Here is a 26,178-nt window from a genome sequence, read left to right as displayed (position 1 = left end):
TGTTCTGGTAATCTCCTAGGGAAATTCAGAATGCCACCCCAAATATTAGATGGCCAGTAGACCCTGCTAAAATTACCAGGTTTTAACTGGTTTTAATGTTAATGTGGACATAAAACTAAAGGGGTCATCAACTACTATGTTACTGATTATCTATCCTTAGAAACTTAGGAATTTGTTATCAATATCAAAGCAGTAGACAATCCCTTTAAGGAACTTTACCAGATTTTAAACATGTACACCTTAAACACAACTGATTAAGTGGATACTAGGATTTCTTATTTGGCATCTACTGTGGTTTGACACATCAGGCAGGTAAATGTAGATGTAAGTTAACCAGATCTAGAATATTTACAGGACTTTATTAAATCTTTACAATCAAGTCAAATACACAATTATATACACATGGGGTTATATACACTTTAAAACCTGGCTCTTACAGTACATTACAGAGTATTGTGCCACTGGACTTTTTTTGCCAAACAAAATGCCTACTGTTTATAAAATATTAAGTGAAAAGTTAAAAAATTTGTTTTTAATAATCAGGTGTATAGTATTGCTTCACAAACATGCATGGACTGATTGAGCTTTATTTACTAAGGGACTCATTGCACATCTTATGAAAATTGGCAGTTCAGGTCCAAGATGTGAGCACATATAACCGTAAAGTAATAAAAAAAAAAAAAAAAAGAGCTATCCCCAAGAACAAAATATGGAGGATGCTGGAAATGCAGGTTTCACAAAATTACACTTAGAATAACTGTCAAACAAAAAAACACAATGATGCTAAGCTATGTACCCAATGGAGGGGGCATTTAAGTGTCAGTAAAGGCACAGCAAAACTATCCAGAGACCCATGTAATGCAAGTAACCCTTATCCAATTAACATTCAGTTCAATGCAATGAATAACTAACCATACAACTTAAGTTTAAAGGAAACCTGTCATGTCCCTAAATGCCATTAACCTGCAGATATGGGGTTAATATGCAGGTTAATGGTGTTCTAAAGTTGTGCAGTCGCCGCACTGAAAGACCGGCTACCGGGAGGAAATTAACTTTATTCCTACTGGAAGTCTCAAGCATTCAGTCTTAGACGCGTGGCTTCAGTCACTTCTCAGTACATAGTGAGTGGCATCTGTAAGCATATCTTGGCATGGACTAACAGCCAGCTCTGCACAGATACACTGCAAAGACAACGGTCAGTGTGCTAGGGCATGCAAACAACCACCGCTCACTGTATACCGAGCAGTGACTGAAGCTGTGCTTCTAACACTGAAAGCCAGAGGAATAATGTTTATTTTACCCCGGTAGCGGGACTTTCAGTGCAGCACCCACACAGCTTTAGAACACCATTAACCTGCAGATTAACCCCGTATTTGCAGGTTAATAGTATTTGGGGACATATTAGGTTCCCCTTATCATAATGGAGTTGAGATATCGAGCAGTCCGTAATAAATTTATAGGATTTGGTCTAGCAGAGGCTTATGTCTCTACGTCTCCTTGTATTGCATATCTTCTCAGATAAAGGGCATCTACCACCTCCATTACAGACCAATGTTAGATGCTTAAAACCATAGCCTGGGTCAGTAGACTGCAAAAATGAATGAGATGGCTGCACTGAACAGTCCTGGTGACTCCCTAGCTGTACACTCCATCAGATACTAATGGAACGAAGCTCCAATACAATGGACCTGGCAGATACAGATTCTAAAGGACCTTCAATGCATTGTTAGTGGCGGTTGACAAACCAGGTAGTTAATAAAGGGGCTGTCCGAGGACATAAAGAGATATTTGGTTGTTTTGTAAATAGACAAACGTTAAAAACTGAAATACTTTGTCATTGACGTTCCAAATTTAGACCCTCTAGTCATCCCAGCAGCTTCACTTCTGAGTTTGTTCTGGCGTGCACAGAGAGCTTCCTCATCTTCTGGCCAACTCATGCAACCTAATTTTAGGTCCGAGTGTTGGCCGTGAAGAAGCGGACAGCACTCGGGACCAATGTTAAATAAATGGGCTGTTCCGGTGGCTTTTTTTTTTTTCCCACAGACCAAATCTGTTTTTGAAAAAGAAAAAAAATTGCAGCATGCACTAACCTTCTGCATGTTGGATGAGACTCGCCTATACAAGTCTATGGGTGGGCAAAATAAAAATCAGACTCCATACTGATCAACAGCATAGCATCCGATTTTTATGGATACATTGCAATTCTTTAAGATAGGAAACTGTACTTCAGCACGTAATAAAATTTTCAAGGTGATGTATAAAAACAGATGTCATACGGATCCCATTACAAATGACAATTGAGAGGAAAATCGCCTGCTTTTCTAGATGAAACTTGGACCTTTTTTTCTTATACACTCATGTGAACATAGCTTCTCTGTCAGTACATGATGAGGGGGGCTTGCTGTCAGGTGCAGATTATTACCCAAGAAGCGAAAAAAAGTGAGGACGGGGCTGAATTCATGACATCAATGACAATTATATGTATATTAGTAAGTTAAATTATTTTCTGTTTACAAAATATCCAAAATAACTTTTTAATGTCCATAGCAAACCCTTTTAATGTTCAGACAGTTATGGCTCATTCAGACGTCAGTTCCTCATACGAGTGCCATCTGTGTTTTTCACGGATAGCACTCGTACTTATATGATAGACATGTGAATCGCTCCATTGCCTGTTTTTTTCCTTGGACAGAGTGGTCTGTTTAAAAACCTGAGATATGTCCGATTTTGAATCCACGAATCAAAATTGGCAATGCAAGTCTATGTGTGAAAAAAGTATCAGAGCATACTCGAATGACAACAGATTCTGGTCCGATATTCACGGACTGTCAGAAAGGAGAAGGTGGAGAAACGTCAGAAAGGAGAAGGTGGAGAAACGTCAGAAAGGAGAAGGTGGAGAAACGTCAGAAAGGAGAAGGTGGAGAAACGTCAGAAAGGAGAAGGTGGAGAAACGTCAGAAAGGAGAAGGTGGAGAAACGTCAGAAAGGAGAAGGTGGAGAAACGTCAGAAAGGAGAAGGTGGAGAAACGTCAGAAAGGAGAAGGTGGAGAAACGTCAGAAAGGAGAAGGTGGAGAAACGTCAGAAAGGAGAAGGTGGAGAAACGTCAGAAAGGAGAAGGTGGAGAAACGTCAGAAAGGAGAAGGTGGAGAAACGTCAGAAAGGAGAAGGTGGAGAAACGTCAGAAAGGAGAAGGTGGAGAAACGTCAGAAAGGAGAAGGTGGAGAAACGTCAGAAAGGAGAAGGTGGAGAAACGTCAGAAAGGAGAAGGTGGAGAAACGTCAGAAAGGAGAAGGTGGAGAAACGTCAGAAAGGAGAAGGTGGAGAAACGTCAGAAAGGAGAAGGTGGAGAAACGTCAGAAAGGAGAAGGTGGAGAAACGTCAGAAAGGAGAAGGTGGAGAAACGTCAGAAAGGAGAAGGTGGAGAAACGTCAGAAAGGAGAAGGTGGAGAAACGTCAGAAAGGAGAAGGTGGAGAAACGTCAGAAAGGAGAAGGTGGAGAAACGTCAGAAAGGAGAAGGTGGAGAAACGTCAGAAAGGAGAAGGTGGAGAAACGTCAGAAAGGAGAAGGTGGAGAAACGTCAGAAAGGAGAAGGTGGAGAAACGTCAGAAAGGAGAAGGTGGAGAAACGTCAGAAAGGAGAAGGTGGAGAAACGTCAGAAAGGAGAAGGTGGAGAAACGTCAGAAAGGAGAAGGTGGAGAAACGTCAGAAAGGAGAAGGTGGAGAAACGTCAGAAAGGAGAAGGTGGAGAAACGTCAGAAAGGAGAAGGTGGAGAAACGTCAGAAAGGAGAAGGTGGAGAAACGTCAGAAAGGAGAAGGTGGAGAAACGTCAGAAAGGAGAAGGTGGAGAAACGTCAGAAAGGAGAAGGTGGAGAAACGTCAGAAAGGAGAAGGTGGAGAAACGTCAGAAAGGAGAAGGTGGAGAAACGTCAGAAAGGAGAAGGTGGAGAAACGTCAGAAAGGAGAAGGTGGAGAAACGTCAGAAAGGAGAAGGTGGAGAAACGTCAGAAAGGAGAAGGTGGAGAAACGTCAGAAAGGAGAAGGCGGAGAAACGTCAGAAAGGAGAAGGCGGAGAAACGTCAGAAAGGAGAAGGCGGAGAAACGTCAGAAAGGAGAAGGCGGAGAAACGTCAGAAAGGAGAAGGCGGAGAAACGTCAGAAAGGAGAAGGCGGAGAAACGTCAGAAAGGAGAAGGCGGAGAAACGTCAGAAAGGAGAAGGCGGAGAAACGTCAGAAAGGAGAAGGCGGAGAAACGTCAGAAAGGAGAAGGCGGAGAAACGTCAGAAAGGAGAAGGCGGAGAAACGTCAGAAAGGAGAAGGCGGAGAAACGTCAGAAAGGAGAAGGCGGAGAAACGTCAGAAAGGAGAAGGCGGAGAAACGTCAGAAAGGAGAAGGCGGAGAAACGTCAGAAAGGAGAAGGCGGAGAAACGTCAGAAAGGAGAAGGCGGAGAAACGTCAGAAAGGAGAAGGCGGAGAAACGTCAGAAAGGAGAAGGCGGAGAAACGTCAGAAAGGAGAAGGCGGAGAAACGTCAGAAAGGAGAAGGCGGAGAAACGTCAGAAAGGAGAAGGCGGAGAAACGTCAGAAAGGAGAAGGCGGAGAAACGTCAGAAAGGAGAAGGCGGAGAAACGTCAGAAAGGAGAAGGCGGAGAAACGTCAGAAAGGAGAAGGCGGAGAAACGTCAGAAAGGAGAAGGCGGAGAAACGTCAGAAAGGAGAAGGCGGAGAAACGTCAGAAAGGAGAAGGCGGAGAAACGTCAGAAAGGAGAAGGCGGAGAAACGTCAGAAAGGAGAAGGCGGAGAAACGTCAGAAAGGAGAAGGCGGAGAAACGTCAGAAAGGAGAAGGCGGAGAAACGTCAGAAAGGAGAAGGTGGAGAAACGTCAGAAAGGAGGTGGAGAAGCTTTTTTCTCTACATACAGGGGAAAAAAATGATGACAGAGTGCACTCTGATCAAAATAATTGGCCAGATTTTCTCTCTTGTGAGAAAACTGATGCCTGAATGAGGCCTTCTGTTTCCTATTAGATCAAGTCAAGGATGATTTAGAAGAGTGTTTATCTGTTCAAAGGGTTCTGACTAGTGATGAGAGTGTATAACTCATTAACCCTTTCGGTGAGCACGCTCAGGTGCTTGCCGAGTATTTTGGCGTGCTGGGCGTTTCATTAATTGCCGCCGAGCAAAGAATGCCGTTAGACAGCTGTGACACATGCAGAGATTGCCTGTTCGCCGAAAGGGTTAATGAGGCATACTTGCTCATCACTAGTTCTGACATGTTACTAAAACAACCAGGACTGATTTATTCTCAAAGTTCTAATCAGTTCTCCAGACTAACCATCTAATCTTGTCTGAGCAAGCAGATTGCCTCAAACACATAGTACTTCTCTACTGAGATTAACAGGTTTGGCAAAAAAAAAAAAAAAAATTATATAATATATATTTTCTACACTTTTGTTTCTTATATGTAGTGTTCTCAATAAAAGCAAAGGCAACTTAAAATTCTGCGTATTTTTACATTGCTACAAAATAGATCACTTAATTTTGGAACTATGGGCCAAGGAGAACCATATCTTACATGGTCATTATTTATATGAATACTACTTTTCCTCTGCGGTGACTCCTAAGTGGCCTCACACAGCTTTCTTCCTTTGATCATCAGGGAAGGGGTTAAAGTGAACTAGAGAAGACGTCCCGCAATATTACTAGGGCAGCTTTATCCGAGGCGGGGCTATCAACCACATACTACTAGATGAAAGACACAGCCATATAACATTTCTAAATCCAAACCTTTATAAATAACTTGTTACGTTAATCTATTAGTTTACTTTTCATCCCCATTAAGAAGTAATGTAAACCATACACAGATCGGATTTTATTTTATCTTTTATAAAAAGCTGACATTAACCCTTTCTGAAAAATGAAACCAATTGAGGTAGATAATAGATTTCTTTATAACCTCAACTATTCGGGTACGTTACCAATTTGACAGGACTAATACACACTATTAAAGAGACAAATGACTCTAGATGGGCTTTTGCGGCAGTAACAAGCTTCATATTCAATATTAGCCTTTAGACTAATCTATAGCATGAGAAAAAAAAAAGGAGAAATTAAAGGCAATAAAGGTGTGCCTTCTGATAAAGACACTGGAAGCATGCATGACGGTAATGGAAGGACAGAATTAGGAGAGATCCTGGTCTCAAACACTTAGCCCTGGTGTACAATTGTATGCCAGCCTAAATAGCTGGCTCAGCTCATGCTGAACGGGCACACAAGCTGAATGCATGCAGTAAGGGAGGCGCATCCATACAACCGATACTTTACTTTTAAAGGGAATATGCAGGTTTTTGCCATGGTTTGTGAGCAGCATAATGTAGGGGCTGAAAGCCTGATTCCACAGGTGTTTTACTGGGCTGCATGTTGTAGTTTTGATAAAATCAGTGTTTTATCAGTAGAGTATTATCAGTAGAGGACTAGTTGTCTCAAGTCATATAGTCACCAGCTTTTTGCCTATACACAGTGTACATGGAAATCCGCCAATTAGTTTTGGTGGTGTGTTGGCAGGGTTATATAGAGCACAGCATTTGAGAACTGCTAGTTCTGCAGCAGAGAAAACAGGGATTCTGTCAAATCTGTACCAAGCAGTTCAGTATTTGACAGATTGCTGGAATCAGGGATTCTGCCCCTACATTATTCTGCTCTCAGGTGTGATAGCAAAAATCTGGTGACAAATTAACTTAATGGGTAAATGTTAATTTTTTGGTGGTTGCAATCTAACATTGTTGTGTGGCACACTGTATGCCTCGAGTCAATAACAGTATGTAGGACACAAACAGCACCATGCAAAACATTACTGACCGGAAAATAAAATATAAAAAAAAACCTCAGCACTAAAACTACAATATACAGAGATATTTTAGTAAAAATAGATTTAGAAGGTGATTGATCTGCACTGTTCAAAAAGGAGAGAAGGGGTCCTTCTTTAGAGTGATGATTCCCAGAACTGGGGACAGAAAGTGGAGGACATGTCGCCTTAACACACTACAGTTCCTTAAACCTACAGTCAGCAGTCAGGCAAGTATTTCCAGCACAGACCTGCAGGAAGCTCACAAGCCAGAAGAAAAAGGCTGTACAGAAAAAAAGGTGATAACACAACTTCTGTTATTTATTCTGGGATGTCTTCTCCACCCTTAAGCTGGCCATACATTAGATAGCAGTCAGCCGAATGATCAAGTGGCCGACTTCTGAGCGCTATTGTGTTCTCTATGAGAGGGTCTCTGCTAAACTGTCCAGGTATCCGCTCATCTTCCCCCCCCAAACAAAAGGATAGGCCGTTAAAATTCCAGCAGCCGATCTACTCTCCCCTATCATCATCTCTCCGGGCAGACGGCTCACATACACATTAGATGGTTGTCAGATCCAGCCAACATCAGTGGGTTCAGTCAACTTTTAACTAATCCATACGGGGGCCTATAAATGCTGTATAGTCAGAAAAAGTATATAAAACCATAAAAGGTCCCAATAAAGCTAGATTAAAGGCACTTTAATAATCTCTAAAAGAAATCTTAATACTTGCCAGGTGAGATGTCAATGACACACTGTAGGTGGAACAGTAGAATTCCCCATTGTCCACATGTGCCTTCACCTAATTGGTAGGAATGTGTGGGATTTTAGTAGGGAATGAAAGTTCACTTGAAAATGACATGCGAGGTCAATGGGAATGTAAGTACAATACAGACTGTCCCATCTGAAGAGCATTAATACCAGATACTGAAAGCTGAATTATATTTAAAGCACAATTAAAGCAACCGTAATAACTACTTTTAGCACCTCAAACATGCAATTAAACCAGTTTTACAGATACCTGGGTAACAAAGAAAATGCTCTGTTGTGTTTTGGGTTGTAACTTAGTTTTTTTTACTCCCTAAACACGTGTGAATGTAAGTGATTAAGCAGACGTCCATGGATCTTGGTCCGGTCACAGACCGCAAAGCACGGACTGGCTGGGCTTCATATATTTCTATGAGGTGGTCATGCTTGGGTCGGTAAACCCATGGCCAGCCCGTGCATTGTGGTCCGTGATCAGAACGAGACCCATGGATGTCTGCATAAGCCCTTAGTGTAGTGTAATTGTGTTAATATACTATAATATATCCAGCGCCGTTTCGCTCCTCTTCTCACTCCCATGTCGGATGATTCAGCATGCCCGGATCATACTGCACACGGTGTGACCTGGGAGTGTCTTTTACAATGTAAGCCTATGGAGCGTCAGAACGATTCTCCATGTAAAAGACTTGTGGCTCATGTATAGAGTGATCTGGACAGTCTGAATGGTCATCATGTGACAAGGAAGGAGCAGAATGGTGATCAGTGAGTATATTAACACCATGCTAACATTTACACAGAATACAAGTTTAGGAAATAAAAAATAACACAAGAGCTTCCTTAAGAAACAAGTGATTCACCTTGAAATCATATGTGAATGCATATTAGGGCAAAACACTACTTTCTTAAAGTCATATTCCACCTCAGCCCCAGCACAGCTTTAACTTTAGCCTTTTGTCATTTTCATATGGCTCTGATATGAATATCTTTTGCCAGGTTTCCCACTGGAAAATCTGGTTACCTTTCTAGAACGGAAATTCTAATGCTTAAAAAGAAAACAAATGCCTCTAGCAAACAAGTGCAAGCTTACGAGACCCCTCCGAGAAAGGCACAGAAGGGTCGGCAGTAATGCATGCTTAGTTAGGTTTTGTGCAGTAAGGTTTAACATTTATAAAACTTCCAAAACAATAAAACTAATATTTAAAATCTAACAATAAAGTGCCCCTGAAACATGTACACTGGGTTTCAAATTTCTATGCAATAACTGTAAGGAAACTAAGAATGTAAAATCTGAAGCACTGGCTCACCTAACAGAAAAATAAAAATCCAGCGGTGGACTTAGTCTGGCAGAGTACTCCACTGGCTCTACTATCCTAGCCACTAGTAACCTAATAAACAGAAGCATTCACAGTAGGGAGTGCGGTTGGCACCATTCTTCTATAGCAAAGATGCAGATGTTTAGTACAGACTGAAGAAGGCATGCAAACACATAAGGACGAATACCTGACAAATATATCATCCCCTGCCCATACAAGCATCTCTCAATATTGTGCAGTGAAACCTATATAATGGATGCATTTACTGGAGGTGGAATACCTTAATAAACACGTATGAAAATATTTTTGCCCAAAAAGTGTTGCATGTTGATCAAGAAGGGCACGGAAAATTCCAATGTTATAAAGAATGTGTATTTCAATTACCAGGCTGCCCACATTTAGAAAATAAACATGCCTGCAAATGAACAGACAGTATGCTAAAAGGCGAATACGACAAATGCTGGTCCCCAGTTTGCACATCTGGTGTAGCTACTTGTGTTATTGCATGGTTGTCCAAAGATCATTTACTGAGCAGCAGCAAAGTTTGGATTCACCAGAATAATAGGAAAATATTTAGGTCCGGACTACGGTTTTTAAGCAGCTGGGAAATTCTTATGCACAAAAGTTTTTAATAAATAAAGCTAACCAAATCCTGTATATCACATGTATAGAGAATTCAGCTTCAGTGAAGAAAATGGAGATTGCTTTCAAAAAACAGTACAGGGATTCGCTTTCTGAAACAAAGCCCTTTTAGATCATCATAAAAATAGAAATATGATCTTTGCTCTTACAACTTTTTTTTTTAATTGAACAGTTCTAGGATTCACCACGACACTTGAGCTGGACATGCCTTGGAGACTATGCATCCGCTGAAAAATGTACATAGGACAATGCCAAGTATTCTCTTTCACATTCGCTATTCACAATAATGTCTTTCCCTTAGGGAAGGCAAGCAATAACCTTTCCATTATTTAGTAGGAGTTCTGAAAATTATTTTTGGTCATAGTTCATCTTTTTCCATCAATTCAAAAGCCTCAATATCTTCTTTCCAATCTGCCAATATAGATGCTATTGGCTGAACTTTACTGTCCCACCCCTCATTCTCAGATTTTTCTGTATTTTCTGTTGGAGTCTGTGAGTTCTCTACAAAATCACGGCTATCATCACTGTGGGGTTGCTTCATTTCTGATGGAAGATCTCCATCTGTTGCATCAGGAGAATGGTCTATATCTAAGGACTGGAGAGCATCCAACTGAGATATTGGTGGGGAATCACCTTCAGAGTCCTTGGTGTTCACAGTCGCCTCCTGAGGTATTGATTGTTCTTTCAAAATCTGTTTTTGTGAATCATTTTCTGAAGATCTGTGTTCTCCATTTTCTCCGTCCAAGTCTAAATAAAAGATCAAATGAAATAAATATCATCTTCTTGAAGCGAACATTTCACAAAACTAGATGAAAATAGATCAGGGATAGGCAAAGAAAGCTCATGCAATGTACTCACACTTTGTAACATACACTGGTAGCATTTGGGCATTCGTACTGACCTGATGGACTAAGGAAAAGTTGGGCTGATATCCCTAAAATATATATAGCATATACTATATATTTGTTTAAACATAAATAGTAGTTGATAAGATTTGGGGAAAAAAATCTAAAATACCTAAAAAAAAAAAAGTTAGTTATACTAGTGTGTACACCTACAGTCCACCCACTGAAGAAACCATTCCTAGCTCTCTGTAGTAAATCTGGAGAGAGAGCCTGCAACAAAACGTGTGAGAAGCTGCACTGTCCTCATGCTCTACCACCGTATTTACTGTACTTTTCATGGACTGAGAACGTTTCCTAACATTTCAGTCTACAGGCAGGAAAAGACGGACTGAAAGCTGCCAAAAGACAAGAGGACACTTTACATTATCCTGAAGTTTGATATAAATCACATGTAGCAATGATTTGTGAAAATATATATTTTAATCTTTTTGTACTAAAGCCAAAAATAAAATGCTATAAAACAAAAAAACAGTCGAACAGACATTGCAAACTACAATTAAAGGGGTATTCCCAGAATTGAAAATTATCCCCTATTCCTTATCTCAGCGGTCGAACCTTTGGCATCTTGAATGGAGTGGTAGTCTCCCGAACTACTCGAAAGCAAAGTTACAGTGCTCATCTACTTCTGGCAATGCCATAGACAATGAAAGGAATGGAGATCCGGTATGGGCATCTGCGCTCCATTCAAGATGGACCTGTTTTGCAATCGCGGTGTGTCCCAATGGTAGAGCTCCTAATGGTTAGGGGAGAACTTTCAACCCTGGGAATACCTCTTAACACACAATAAAATGCTATAAAGGAAGATTTTATCTAGAAATGCAGGATAAACATAACCAGCAGATAATCATGCTTACAACAGTCTTGTAAAAATATACTAATTTGTTCCAATCTTGGCTGGTGTACAACTTGGGGGTGAGGTTGGGATACGCTTAATCTTTTTGTAAATGGGTATAGTGGGGAGAGGCTCCTGCACCAGTCAACTGACTTAAAGGAACTGACAGCAAAAATGAATGTTCAAACTAAGTACAGGCACTGTCAAAGACGAAGGAGGGTGGAAATAGAGGGAAACAAGCAGGTGGGAAGGTGTATATAAATGTTTGGCCACTTCATGATGTGCCGAACACCTGTACTTGGTTTGAACAATCATTCTGTGCTGACAGCTCCTTTAAGTCTGACACAGGACAGCAAGGAGAAAGACATGATATGATCTGGGATACAGAAAATGTTATTTATTTGTCAGTTCTAATTGTGATACAAGACCAAATAGGAGAAAGGGTGAAGAGAAAAAGTTCAGGAATTTTTATTTTTAACATGCATTTTATCAAACAAATTCTGGTCTCTGGGGGAATTCTAAATCCACATTCTTAGACATGATAGTAGGTAATGAGAAAAGACACTTGTGCATCTCTGAGCATGGTAATCCAGACTATGTATTAGGTGGCAAAGAAATGCAAGTACTTACTGCTTTCAATAATGTAGTTTGGAACTATTTTACCTTTAAAAATAGTTGCTGAAATTCCAAAAGCAGCAATTAAAAAGGGGAAGAGAGATGATAAATATAGAGAAAATCCGTTTACCTAGAAGCCAACAGTTCCTAAATAAAGCCGGTCATACATAGAGATTTTGGAGGGCTGAGAAGGTAGATTTATGACAATTTACCTAGATCACCTCCTGTTTGACACAAACTAACAGACATTGACTGAAGACAGATACATGTAGAATAGTTAATATCTTCTTTTGAATATTTTCCGCTATTTCACTTTAATTGTTCAAAACAGCGGAAAATCCCATCAACAGATCACCAGATCAGGCCACAGATTGAGTGGCGATTTGTGATTATAACTTATGGTGTTTGGTCTGTAAAGATCATAGTTTTGAACAGCATTCATAAATACAAAGTCATTCCTAAAGTAGCTGTCTGAAATTCCTGTATGGCCAGCATTAGACATCGTGCGAATAATAATGTGGAAATAAAGAGAGATAGATGTAAGTTATGACTCAATATTTGATGAGAGATGACTATATGTGACAAGTTAAGAAGATTAAGCTAACTCAACATTGCACAACCTATGGACTGATGTCATATTAGGTGTCAAGTTACACAGAGCTGCGTTATCGGAGTCACGCCAACCTCCGCAAGATCTGTTGTCTGGTATGCTGGGAAGGGGGGTGGGAAAGGAGTGTTGTCCAGGAGTGTGCCATGTGAGTCTCTGCGATCCTATGGACTTAGGACCTTGGATTGTAACGCCTGACTGTCCTGGACATTCCGTCTGACTATACCAAACATGTGAAATCTCATATACAAGCAGATTTCCACTGCACCCGCCATCTAGGAATAGTTAAAATGATTATTTTTACATGTACAAGTACGGTTTGCATGACAGGTATAAAATACACCTATAGTGCATTTACACTGGTCAATTACTGGTCAAATGATGAATGAGAAAAACGCTCGTTTGTCGGGTGAAATTTTTACGTTTAAAGTGAATTGTCGTCATCAGCACATCCCACATCCTGTGTAATCAGGAAATATAATGCAGAGAATGACAGTATGTGCACAGAATGATCTATTCGTGATCAGGCCATGTGCTTTGGAAGTGCGATCAGTCTGTTCAAACAAGCTATTAAACAACCGCTAATCACCAAAACACGTAGCCATACAGTGGCTGTTTTAAACACCACAAGTTTGCAGGTCTAATACACCTTAAATCAAGTAGTCCACAAACAGAGCAACAAAATGTTTTCTCCTGACTTTTCAATTAATACCACAGACCATGATACTATACAGAGCTAAAAAGGAATTTTATCTCATTAACAAATAACTCTCAGACAACTCACCTTTAAATTATCTTCTCAAAACAAATGGAAAACTGTCATTTTGTCAATTATTTTACCAGCAGCTTTTGAGCAACAAAGTTAAAGGCGACAACCAATATGGCAGCGAAGTGACACCCTTATCTGGAGGGTTGTGACACCAATAATTCAATCCTGCAGCAGGATGTTAGATAAAAAAGTAGCTACCATTGATCACTACATATATTCAAGGGAACCTGTCCCAGGTTTGCCCCACATGAGATACGGCCACCACCTTTCAGCCCTCATAAACAGCATTCTAATATGCTGTGTATATGCCTGATCCAGCCTGCAACAAAGGAAAAACACTTTATTATACTCACCTGCGGGATAGTCCGGTTTGAGGGGCGTCGCTGGTCCTGGTCCGGTGCCTCCCTTCTTTCGATGCTGTCCTCCTTCTTGCTTCATGTGGATAACGCATCCTACGTCATCCACACAGTCTCCCCCCTGGCATAGCGCTCCTGTGCAGACGTACTTCTCTGCCCCGACAAGAGCAGAGCAAAGTACTGCAGCGCGCATGTGCCAGTGTCTTTGATCTTTCCCAGCGCATGTGCACTGCAGTACTTTGCTCTGCCCTCAACAGGGCAGAGAAGTACGTCTGCACAGGAGCGCAATGCCGGGGAGAATGTGTGGGTAACGTAGGGACGCATCATTCGCACAAAGTAAGAAGGAGGACGGCATTGAAAGAAAAAGGGATGCGCCTTAGTGTGGATATATACAGCATTATAGAATACTGTTTGAGGGCTGAAAGGTGGTGGCCATATATTATATGGGGCAAACCTGGGACAGGTTCTCTTTAACTTTCTGACTGGGGTATAGTCAGATGGGATTTCCATGCTATAGACAAGATTATTATCTGAAGTTTAGTTTTTAATCAGATAGGAAAATGCATGGTATCTCCTCCATTTACATTTTACTTTTAATCTCAGTCTGAACACTGTGGGCAAATATAAAAGCAGATATTATATTATTAAAAAGCAAATTGCTTTCAGAACCGTTTTGAGTAAAAATGGTTCAGATTACCCCTCAGATTGGATCAGTATCCAGTCCAAAAATTTGCCTGGAAATCAACAAAGTACAGCTTGGTCTCTATGAAGTCTATTTCTGACAATTATCTCACCATTGATGGTACCTTTGCAAAGGTGTCTTTTTTTAAGCTTAGTTTAGTTATATTATAAATATATTTGCAGATTTGCTGCAGATGTTTGCTGCGTATTTGACTGACTCAATTCAAGTCTATCAAAAACGCCGGAAAAAAGCACAAAGAATGGTACCCTGGCAGGGGAAGAAGACTACTCCTCCCATCATCCGACCGCAGCTCCCACTGATAACAGTGGGAGCAGGCACCGCTGAGGGGAGAAGTAGTCTGCTCAGCCGGCGTCTGTGCGGTGTTTAAAAAATAAAAAAAAATAAAGTAAAACTCCATATTAAAATAAAAAAACACCTTATTCTCACCTGTCCACCGTCCTCCCGATGTCCCCTGGCAATACACTGACGGCTATTAATATCAGCCCACAGCTGTCCGTTTAGTCTTGTTTGGTTAGATTTTATAGGGCGACCCTGTCAGTTTTTCAATCTAGCCAGTAAAGGCTAAGCAAACAGCTGTGGGCTGTTATTAATAGCCAAGGAACGTTTTTGGCAAAAGACCCCTTCCCCGGCTAATATTATCAGCTCCGAGCGGTCAGCTTTCCCTGTACTGGTTATGAAAATGACACGGGAGCGCCATTTTTTATTTTTATTTTAGGCTATGTGCCCACGATCCAGACGTAGCAGCGATTTGGACGCAGTATATTTTTGCTGCGTCCAAAACTCAGCGTTCTATTGAATGCAGGTAAATCCGCATGTGTTCACTGAACCTGCGGCGACATCATTTTAATCAGCTGATGGTCACGAGGCCATCACCTGACCGCTGAAGTCAGCGGTTGCATGACCATCAGCTGATTAAATGACGTCACTGAAGGTCCTGCTAGTACACCACGGGCCGCTGAGGAGAGAGGATCGCCGCCGGGAGAAGACGAGGGGTCGTCGGAGAGGCGAGTATGAATAATTTTTTCTATTTTTTTTACTTTATATTCTTTTTTAACTTGCGGGTACGATGGTACCTGGGTCGGATGAGAGTCTCCTCTTCTCCAGACCCGGGTACCGTCCGCGCATTGAACTGCATAAAGTCTGCATGTAAAAAATCGATACAAATACGTCTATACAAATTGGCTGTGCTGCGGATTTTTCCGCAATGATAATCTGCAGCGGAAATTTCCGCAGCATGTGCACAGCACATGCGGATAATCATTGGGAAACATGGCAGACATCTTAACAAGCGATTTTAATGCGTTTTCGCAGCGGAAATGCATTAAATCCACATCGTGGGCACACAGCCTAAGATCTTTTGATGTACAATAGATCTTCTGTTGAAAAAAATATTCCCAGAAAAGTCTCTGAACCTTCACCAGGTATCATTTAGCATTATGGCCAGGATGAACGACTTTAATAGCAACGTAGACTAAACTATGTAAGGCTATGTGCCCACGTAGCAGATTTGATACAGAGCGTTTTTGCCTCTCTGGCAGAAAAAAACGCATGCAGATTTACATGCGTTTTTTTCTGCCAGAGAGAAGCGTTTTTTCAGCGTTTATGCATGCGTTTTTTCAAGCACTTTTCCAAGCGATTTTAAACATCACTTGGAAAAGTGCTTGACAAGTTGGTCACACAATATAAATACATGCAAACCGTCATTCACCAGACAGATGGCTCATTCAACAGTTGCTCAAGCATCAACCTGTTTTATCCAATGTGTAAGGCCACATTTCAGCTTTTTACAAATTATGAATTTACACAGATTCTGGTAGGAACAGTGGGACAGATTTACTAAACCTATTTTAGACTGTGAAATCTTGGTATGTGGCAAATTTATCAAAGTGGTTCATGCTGCTAAATTTAGCATATCTTTACACTACATTATCCAAGTTTACACCATCAATTATCAGCTTCCTTTGTGCAAGAAATTGATGCCAATATTTTGGTACAGAGTCAGTAAAGACCATGCCCTTCACCTTCTAACTAATGAGGCAGAAAAAATATCTAAAATACACGATAATGTGGTGCAAACTGTGCCTGACTAGAGGAGATTTTGGGGGAGAATCATTGTGCCAAATGCCCAATAGTTCTATGTTCGGTATATTGTTAAAGGGAACCTGTCACTAGATAAAACGCTATTAACCTGCAATATGGGGTTAATCTGCAGGTTAATAGAGTTACTAACCTCCCCTGCACTTAGCCGAACGATGTGGGGAGAAAATGAACTTTATCTTCCCCCTCCTGGCAGCGTTCTGGTTTCAGTCACGAGGACGGCGCTGGTTCAGTTATCGAGCGGCAGCTGTAACTGCGCCCCCAACATTGACCCAGTGTTAGTCAGGGTCGGGAGTGCGGTTACAGACGCCGCTCTATATACACAGATGGGTGACTGAACAAACGCTGGCGCCGCCCCCGTGACTGATACTGGAGTGAGGAGGAATAAAGTTAATTGTGCAAGGTGGTTAGTAACACTATTAATCTGCAGATTAACCCCATATCTGCAGGTTAGTAGCGTTTTTTTGGCAACAGGTTCCCTTTAAGTACTCCATAAGACAAGTGTGCCGTTTAGCAAGCATGTAAATGTTGTTTTCAATAACAACTTTAATGACAGATGTATACCTATATACATGGCAGCCTTAGTATTCAAGGGAACCTGTCATCAGTTTTGTCATGTGTCAACGAAAATTATTATCTTAATCTGTGCCGTTCCATAAATGGTTAAATAACCCCCTGACTCTGCTGTATACCGCCCAAAAACCTTTTGAAGTTGAATGGTAATCCTGTTGGTCCAATAAGCGTCCTTTCTGGGCTTTTTATCCCTCTTCCTGGCTGCTGCTCACCGCCCTCCTGCTTTGATTGACGTGGATGACGCCTTCTGCTTTATCCACATACCCGGAAGAAACCTTGAGCCTGCGCAGAGAAACCACCTACTGCAGGCCGATCTGAAAACATGCGCATGCCTGCAGTAGAGCAGAGCATAGGCGCCAGATTTTGCCCAGCTATGTGAGTGATGCCGGAGGAGTTGAAAGGTTCCCTTTAACATCCACATGGCTGGCTGAGTTTAGAGATGGGGTAATGAATCAGTTCCTCTAGGAATAGGGTTTTTACACACTTTTCCAACAGTCAGCCGCACAGAGGGGCTGCAGGGAGGACTGTGGCCCTTTTGAATCTTTAGACAGAATTTGTGAGACGAAGTCTAGATGTGAATATTAATAGATTACCTCTGTCTTTGGCTTTGTCAGAGAGAAGAACTTCCACTTCTCGGTATTCACGAATTGCATCAAGAATTATATTTCCCTCCTTGCTGAATAAAAACAACATGGGGATTGTGATGTCATCTGTGTTTTTCCCATCCCCAGCCATTTGGAAAAGCGGAGCTGTATCACTGCTGCTCCCATCATTGTCATCTGCGCAAAAGGTGAGGAAAACATATAGTTAATGAACATGAGGTAAGAAGACGAGAGGCAAACAGGAAAGGACTTCGTATCGGACAGCATTGCTAATGAATATGCATGACCCTTTGGAAACCAGAATACTGCATATTACACAGACCAAATACAGCAGACTGGAGGAATCGTACAGTCTATATACAGTATGTTTTGCTGGGTGAGTAGACCAGAGTTACTTTGTGTCATCAGCAGCACTGGGAACATAATCCATTAGTAAGGATGGTATATATTCATGCTACCTTATGAGAAACACAATGTAGAGGAAAATGTGCATTAACAACGGTCTGCTTAAGGAGAGCCCATCATCAAGTCAAATTTCTAATATTTTATTCTTGTTGCTGCCTTAAGATATTTTATTTTTTTTAAATCCACCATATGGTTCCAGGAATATGGGCGTTTTCAGTAAGTCCTAATTTTAATGGTCTTAACCAAGACCTGCCCACAGGGGAATAATGCAGAGCTGCCTAAGGAGATGTCCCCAGAGAATCCTGGGAGCCATGCCCTTGTAAAGACCATAAAAATTAAAATAAAGAAAAATGTCCCCATCTCCAGAACCGTGCAGAAGTGAAACTGCTTCAAATCTGTAAGAAAAAAATAAGCTGCATGTGGAAGATTTCAGATATTGCATTAGTTTTGCAGGGACAGTAAAAAAGCGGTGTTTTTCAGAGCAAAAATGAGCAGAAAAAACACGGGAAAAATGCGATATGTAAACATACCTTAAAGGGATTGTCTTACAAAAAGTATCCAAAACTTAATAAAAAAGGTGTGAGAACAGTATCTGCGGATCACATCAGCTAAAAAAAAATAGTGGACAGTTTTGTATATACAGTGGAGAAAATAAGTATTTGACACACTGCCGATTATGCAAGTTTTCCCAGCTACAAAGAATGTAGAGGTCTGTAATTGTTATTGTAGGTACACTTCACCTATGAGAGACAGAATCTAAAAATAAAAATCCAGAAAATCACATTGTATGATTTTTAAATAGTTAAATTGCATTTTACTGCATGAAGTAAGTATTTGATCACCAACCAAACAGCAAGAATTCTGGCTCTCACAGACCTGTTAATTTTTCTTTAAGAAGCCCTCCTACTCTGCACTCATTACCTGTATTAATTACACCTGTTCAAACTCGTTACCTGTATAAAAGACACCAAACCACACAATCAATCACACCATGGCCAAGACCAGAGAGCTGTCTAAGGACACCAGGGGCAAAATTGTAGACTTGCACTAGGCTGAGATGGGCTACAGGACAATAGGCAAGCAGCTTGGTTAGAATGCAACAACTTCCACGGTCTGGGACTCCATGCAAGATCTCGCCTCATGGGGTAAGGATGATTCTGGGAAAGGTCAGGAGTCAGCCCAGAATTACATCGGAGGACCTGGTCAATGACCTGAAGAGAGCTGGGACCAAAGTCTCAAACATTACCGTTAGTAACACACTACGCCGTCATGGATTAAAACCCTGCAGGGCACGCAAGGTCCCACTACTCACACCAGCACATGTCCAGGCCCATTTGAAGTTCACCAATGACCTTCTGAATGATCCAGAGGAGGCATGGGAGAAGGTCATGTGGTCAGATGAGACCAAAATAGAACATTCAGTGTTTGGAGGAAGAAGGATGAGTACAACCACAAGAATATCATCTCAACTGTGAAGCATGGTGGGTTTGTGTTTTTTTCCAAAACCTCCAACTATTTATTTATTTATTTTTTAAACATCAATGGACCTTTTTGAGGCCTTGTTTTTTGTGTGGCGAGCTGACGTTTTTATTGATACCATTTTGGTCATTTATTCAGGTTTCATTGCTTCATTTTTTGTGGGAGGAGCGGCAACAGGAAAAACTGCAAAGGGGTTAATAGTTCTTTGTACATGTGATGAATGCTATTTCACCAGCATTTGGTGATGTTACCTGTTGCATATGACCTGAGGAATGGATTTATCCCACCCTGAAATGTATTATTGTTTTTCCAAATAAAGTAGATGACTTCCATTTTACAAGTATGGATTCCAACCATTATTTAATATTTTGTGGGAGTGCATTCCACTGCAGGGAGTGCAGATTATTTCTGATCTCAGTATGTGTAACCAGGAAAGATCCCTTTAAGCATTTTCAAGACATAATTTTTTTTTAGACAATTTTTTTTTCTACACAATTTTCAATACACAGTTTTCATTCTGCCCATCTGTTCTAGTTAAAATCATGAAAATCTGCAGTGTACTTAAATCCACAAAGTTTCTTCTGCAAGCAGCACTCAGATGGCAGGACAAATTTAACAATTCTGGAGCCATATTCCTCCTAAACAATGTGGCTGCCATTCACCTGAATGAGAGATTACCAAAATTATAGCACAGTTTCAACTTGCAGGTACAGTTTTCACTACTATTTGGTCATCCTAAGGCAGCTTTCACACACAGTTTTGGCTAAAGAAATTACATGGACAATTTTTAAAAAATATATTGTACATATAAAAGCACTGGATAGAAATCTATTTCTTTATCAAGGTTTTAAACTGCTTGCATAACATGATCCATGAGAGGTAGAGCACCTACCTATAACAATGCCTCCTATAGCACCAGCTTTCTGCACATTCCTGGCCTTCTCAGCAAACATGCACTGGCCCCGCTGCATCAGTGCAATTTTCCCTTTTATTAAATCACAATTGGTCATCTCTGAGCAGCCACTATAAGGCTCCGTTTTGGCTACAAACCCACGACACTGTAACAAAAATGGTTTGTCAGCAGACTGGTCATAAGGAAATTACCATTCTTCATTACAGTTACAGAGGTTTAAAAAAAAAACTCCACTTGACTTGTACATTACAATTCTCATCAGCAGCAACCTGAACCTGATCTTTAAATGTAGTAATTTACAATTTAAGTGTAACTAAACATACAACTTCTTATTATTAACAACTAAGGAAGACTTGTCTTCTGCGATGAGGAGATTTAGCTTTACTCTAAAGAAGAAAAATCACAACCTCCCAGTGATACAGGGACTTTATGTCATCGTCCCCATACCAATCAAAGGTGCTCTTTGGTTATCACATTTAAAGGGAACCGGTCATGTCTTATCTGCTAAGTAAACTGCTCCCATAGCGTTGTTCGTGATGCAATGTGCATCAGTAACATGCTTTTTTCATTAAAATTAGTTGATGAGGATATAATATTATATGTACTTATATTCATACCTGCTCGTTCAGTCATAAGGGTGTGATTTTCACATTCAGTCAGGGGAGGGCGCAGCATTCAGTCACTGCTGGCACCGCCCACGTATTTGAAATTTGCTCCCACCTAGCGCTATTATTGTGGGGCACAAGCGCATTTGCACATGTCAGGCCGCCTGCGCAGTGAGGCTGTGTTCTTTCCAGAGGCACACACTGTGAAGCTGGAAACTTCACTGCGCATGCGCGGGGACCAGCTCGTCACAGCGCATGCGCGGCTCCCATCGCTGGAAGCTTTTCTGCCTGGCCATGATACTACGCAAGCGCCCCACACTGACTTCAACGCTCGCCAGGAGCAAAATTCAAATATGTGGGCGGCACCAGCAGTGACTGAATGCTGCGCCTGCCCATGACTGAATGTCAGAATCACACCCCTATGACTGAACGAGCTCAGGTATGATTAAAAGTACATAAAATGTTATAGATTCATTATATTACCACTAATTTTAATGAAAAAAGCGTGTTAGTGATGCACATTGCATCACTAACAACGCTATGGGAGCAGTTTACATAGTAGATAAGACATCACAGTTTCCCTTTCATTTATGGTGATTCGTTCGTACATTTTATCAAATGATATTTACAGCCATCTGTATAAGAGAATTTTAGTCTATTTAGTTCTGTTGTAAATGTGAAGAGTGATGAAGGCGATGTATGAATTCTACCTTTTTTTTGTGTCGAGGTGGTCTATTAATACTTACCCCTGAAACATTTTTGGATAGATCCATTCCAAACTGTGCCGGCCCTGCAGTTAAAACCACTCTCCCATAAAATGGGTGAGATACTATTTGCACTGCACGTGGAGGCAGCTGCTGCTCCTTCTGCTGCTGGCTGGAAAGTTCAATCATCTCTTGCATGAAACGCAAACCATCTTCTGCATCTATAGCGCTTGCAGCCTGATAAAAAAACAAAAAAAAACTAATCATTACTCGTACTAAGTTCTGTAGTGTGAAAAATAAGAAATGGAAATTAAGTGACTGCAGCTAATAAATACGATTAGGTCTTTGCAAACTGTGTGTATATATGCACAAATTTAGTGACAAGTTTGGGCATTTTAGCTGTTTGCCAAAACATATTCAAAATACAGTTATGCAATTAATATGGGCCTAAAGTGCAGACTCCGCTTTAATTTGAGGGCAGTCACATCCTAATTGGAGTATGGGTTTAGGAATTACAGCTCTTTAATACGTAGCTGCCTCTTTTTAAAGGGACCAACAGTAATTGGACAATTATGTCAAAAGGCTGCATTGACTCTTCCCTCGTTAATCCATCAATTAAGCAGGTAAGAGTTCTGATTCCAGGTGTGGCATTTGCACTTGGAAACTGTTGCTCTGAACCCACAACATGCAGTCAAAGCAGCTCTCAATTGAAGAGAAACAGACCATCATTAGGATGAAAAAAAAGAAGAAATCTATGAGAGAAATCTATCAGAGATAGGATAAACAAACAGAGTACCAAACAGAGATAGAATCAACAGTTTGGTACATTCTGCAAAAAAAAACAAAAAGAGCACTGGTGAGCTTAAGAGCTCAAAAAGGCCTGAAGGTCCACAACAAACAACAGTGGTGGTTGATTGCAGAATCTTTGCCTTGGTAAAGAAAAACCTCTTCACAACATCCACCCAAGTGAAGTACATTTTTCAGTATCCAAGAGAAGACTTCATGAGAGCAAATACACAGGTGCAAACCATTAACCCCATCACAACATTTGACATACCTATACGTTATGGTCAGATAGGAGCTCTCAACCGATAACGCATAGGTACATCGTGGCAAACGTGCGCGGCACAGGAGCAGAGCCTGCACAACTGCGTCCGGGAGCTCGGCTCGCGTGACACCCGAGCCCCAGCTCTCACAGCCAGGATCAGTGCCCACACCACTCCCAGCTATTTAACCCCCTAAATGCTACGATCTATATAGATCACAACATTTAGTAGGCTGAGAGAGGGAGCTCCTTCTCCCTTCCGATCAGCACCCCCCCCCCCCCAAGCAAAGTCATCGAAAGGGCCCGATAGTAGTCATGGCAACCAGATGTAATCATGAAGACCACCCTCGGGGTCTGCCAGCTACATCAAGTCTGTTACACCATGCCAGGTATAAAGCATTGCAATGCATATCAGTGATCAGAGTGATAAAAGTTAAAGTCCCATGATGTCTCCTGATGAAGACTTAACGAAACGTGCGTTGGGATCACTGCAGCAAACGGTGTGCCATACATGTAAGTGCATTATTCTCACTTTAGTTCCATCTTTTTACATGCATCTGGGAAGGCTTTACCCAGAATTACTGTTATATATTTGGGCTCATGCTTTAGTCATTTACTTAGACATGTATTAATAATCACCATTTGCATATTTAAGTGTCCCTCTGCATTACTGCTTAGCAGCCTCTGATCTATTATTTAATCTATATATGTATGTTTTAATTAATTCATTAATAAAATCTATTTTATTATACCTTTAGATAAATTCCCAGAGGGTAGAATTTCCAAAAAAGGGTCACTTGAGGGGTGTTTTCTGCTCATCTATCACTTAGTGGCTCTGCATATGGAGTCCGAAGACTATTCTAGAAACAATCTGCGCTCCTGGAGGCAAATAGAGCTCTGTACCTCCCGAGTCTCGCCGTATGGCTAAGCAGTACTGTACAGCCACATATGAGGTATTGTTACGTTCAGCATAAAATTGTGTTACAAATTTTGGTGCCATTTTTACCCATTTCACGAGTGAAAATGTAAAATTTGGGGCTAAAACAACATTTTAGTGGTAAAAATGTAATTCTTTTTTCACTGCCCAAAAATAGAGAAAATTCTGTGAGGCACATGCAGCATCAACATGCACCCCTAAATTAATTCATTGGTATTCAGAGGTATAGTTTTCAAAATGGGGTCACTTGTGGGGGTTCCTGCTGTGTTGGCATGTCACAGGCTCTTCAAATTTGACATGGCGTCCGCTATCTATTCCAGCCAAAATTGCACTCCAGAATTCAATTGGCGCTTCTTCCATTCCAAGCCCTGCCATGTGCCCAAACAGTAGTTTTCCACCACATATGGGGTATCGATGTACTCAGGAGGAATTGCACAACAAATTGCATTGTCTATGCCCTTCTGTTATCCTTGTGAAAATGAGAAATTTGGTGCTGAAGCAACATTTTTGCAGGAAAAATGTATTTTTTCATTTTCACAGCTCAAAGTTATAAAATTCTGTGATGCCCCTGTGGGTTTAATAAGCTCACCACACCTCTCGAATTTGACCCCAGGTAGGGGCGCAGTTCCACAGCAGCTTCTTCACTAATGCACGGAGCTGCCGACCCCAGACAGGGGCGCAGTTCCACAGCTGCTTTCTCACTGACGTGCAGAGCTGGAGCTGCTGACCCCAGACAGGGGCGCGGCTCCACAGCAGCTTCTCCACTGATGCACAGAGCTGGAGCTGCAGACCCCAGGCAGGGGCGCCGCTCAGTCGTATCCAGATCTTCAACAGGTAAGCCTGTCTAAGGTTCTCCCATCAAGGACCCTCCGGTACGCTCGTCATCAGGGCCGCAGGCTGGTACAAAACAGTAGCCGGAAACATGTTAGAAGGTATGGGTCTCTGCTACTTGTTTTTTCACCGGCGTGCGTCTTAGGGCGCAATTTCCTGGACAGCGTCCTGCGCCACCGGGATGCGAGGCTGCCAGGCCACCATAAGGTAATGGTGTGGCTGCTGCTCCTGCCCATCCAACGGAACAGGCCCCCTTGGACCCACCATGGCGCTTCCAGGTCCCTGGCGCCGGCCGCAGCAGAGACTGTGCCCTGTTGGAAAATGACCGGCCTAGGTCTGGGAATAATCTTCTCTTCTTTCTTCCGCTGCCGTTTTAACAAGGTTCCCCCCCTCAAGAACAGGAAACCAATTGAGGTGATGGAGAGGCGCCACCCTTTTATTCTGTAGGTTTCCTATCCTGGAAGGGCGGATCCCCTCTCTCATTGTAGTGCTGTCATGGGTGATAGGAAAAGTAACATTTTCATTTTTTTTCCTACATTGCTTTAATTCCTGTGAAGCACCTGAAGGGTTAATAAAGGTCTTAAATGTGGTTTTCTGCAAGCTTGAGAGGAGCAGTTTTTAAAATAGTGTCACTTGAGTCTTTTCTTTCATATAGGCTGCTCAGTCACTTCAAATGTGATATGGTCCCCCCCCAAAAAATTGGTTTTGTAAATTTTGTTGAAAAAATGAGAAATTGCTGATCAACTTTTAACCCTTCTACTCCCTAACAAAAAAAAAAAAATTATGATTCAAAAATTGTGTTGAAGTAAAGTAGACTTGTGGGAAATATTATTTATTAACTATTTTGTGTGATATAACTATCTGGTTTAAGGGCATACAAATGCAAAGTTTGAAAACGGCAAAAATAGTATTTTTTTTGCCAAAGTTCCGATATTTTGACAAATTAATGCAAAAAATATTGACCTAAATTTGCTACTAACATGAAGTACAATGTGTCACGAAAAAAAAATATCAGAATCACTGGCATCCGTTGAAGCGTTCCAGGGTTATTATCTCAAAGTGACACTGATCAGGATTGTAACACCACATCCTCTGTAAAACATGGTGGAGACCGTGTGATGGCACGGGCATGCATGGCTTCCAATGGGTCACTAGTATTTATTGATGATGTGACTGGAGACAAAAGCAGCCGAATTAATTCTGAAGTGTACAAGGCAATACTTTCTGATCAGATTCAGCCAAATGCAGCAAGGTTGGTTGGACGCCGCTTCACAGTACAGATCGACAGTGACCCAAAACATACAATGAAAGCAACACAGAAGTGGAATATTCCGTAATGGCTGCGTCAGTCACCATATCTCACGCCCACTGAGCAGCATTTCACATGCTTAAAGGGAACCTGTCATGTCCTATCTACTATCTACACTGCCCCCATTGCTTTGATAGCGATGCAATGTGCATCACTAACAAGCTTTTTTCATTAAAATTGGTGGTGTTATAATGATTCTATAACATTTTATTACTTATATCCTACCTGCTCGTTTTGAGTCATAGGGGTGTAATCCTCATATTCAGTCAGTGGCAGGTGCCGCATTCAGTCACTGCTGGTGCTGCGCACGTATTTAAAAATTGCGCCCGGCCAGC

General features: G+C 41.4%; 1 protein-coding gene across 6 annotated transcripts in view; it reads right to left on the bottom strand.

Annotated features, from left to right (window-relative positions):
- Nucleotides 1-6,979: 6,979 nt before the first annotated feature.
- Nucleotides 6,980-26,178, bottom strand: part of EDEM3 (ER degradation enhancing alpha-mannosidase like protein 3) — a 116,557-nt gene continuing 97,358 nt past the window's right edge. For 2 of the 6 annotated variants that reach the window (XM_073642965.1, XM_073642967.1), the window contains exons 17-21: nucleotides 21,764-21,958; nucleotides 20,392-20,557; nucleotides 17,607-17,792; nucleotides 11,924-11,971; nucleotides 6,980-10,303 (exon numbers count right to left, since the gene is read on the bottom strand). In XM_073642965.1, the coding sequence (XP_073499066.1) occupies nucleotides 9,915-10,303; nucleotides 11,924-11,971; nucleotides 17,607-17,792; nucleotides 20,392-20,557; nucleotides 21,764-21,958 (984 nt within the window). In that variant the 3' untranslated portion in view covers nucleotides 6,980-9,914. The remainder of the gene's footprint in view (nucleotides 10,304-11,923; nucleotides 11,972-17,606; nucleotides 17,793-20,391; nucleotides 20,558-21,763; nucleotides 21,959-26,178) is intronic. The other 4 variants (XM_073642966.1, XM_073642969.1, XM_073642968.1 and 1 more) reach the window with 2 other exon arrangements.

The sequence above is a fragment of the Phyllobates terribilis genome, unplaced genomic scaffold (genome assembly GCF_046119375.1).
Source record: "Phyllobates terribilis strain yellow unplaced genomic scaffold, ASM4611937v1 Scaffold_8__6_contigs__length_399053987, whole genome shotgun sequence".
Taxonomy (NCBI): Eukaryota; Metazoa; Chordata; class Amphibia; order Anura; family Dendrobatidae; genus Phyllobates; species Phyllobates terribilis.
The sequence above is the reverse complement of the archived record's forward strand: the minus strand, read 5'-3'. Positions and strand labels throughout refer to the sequence as shown.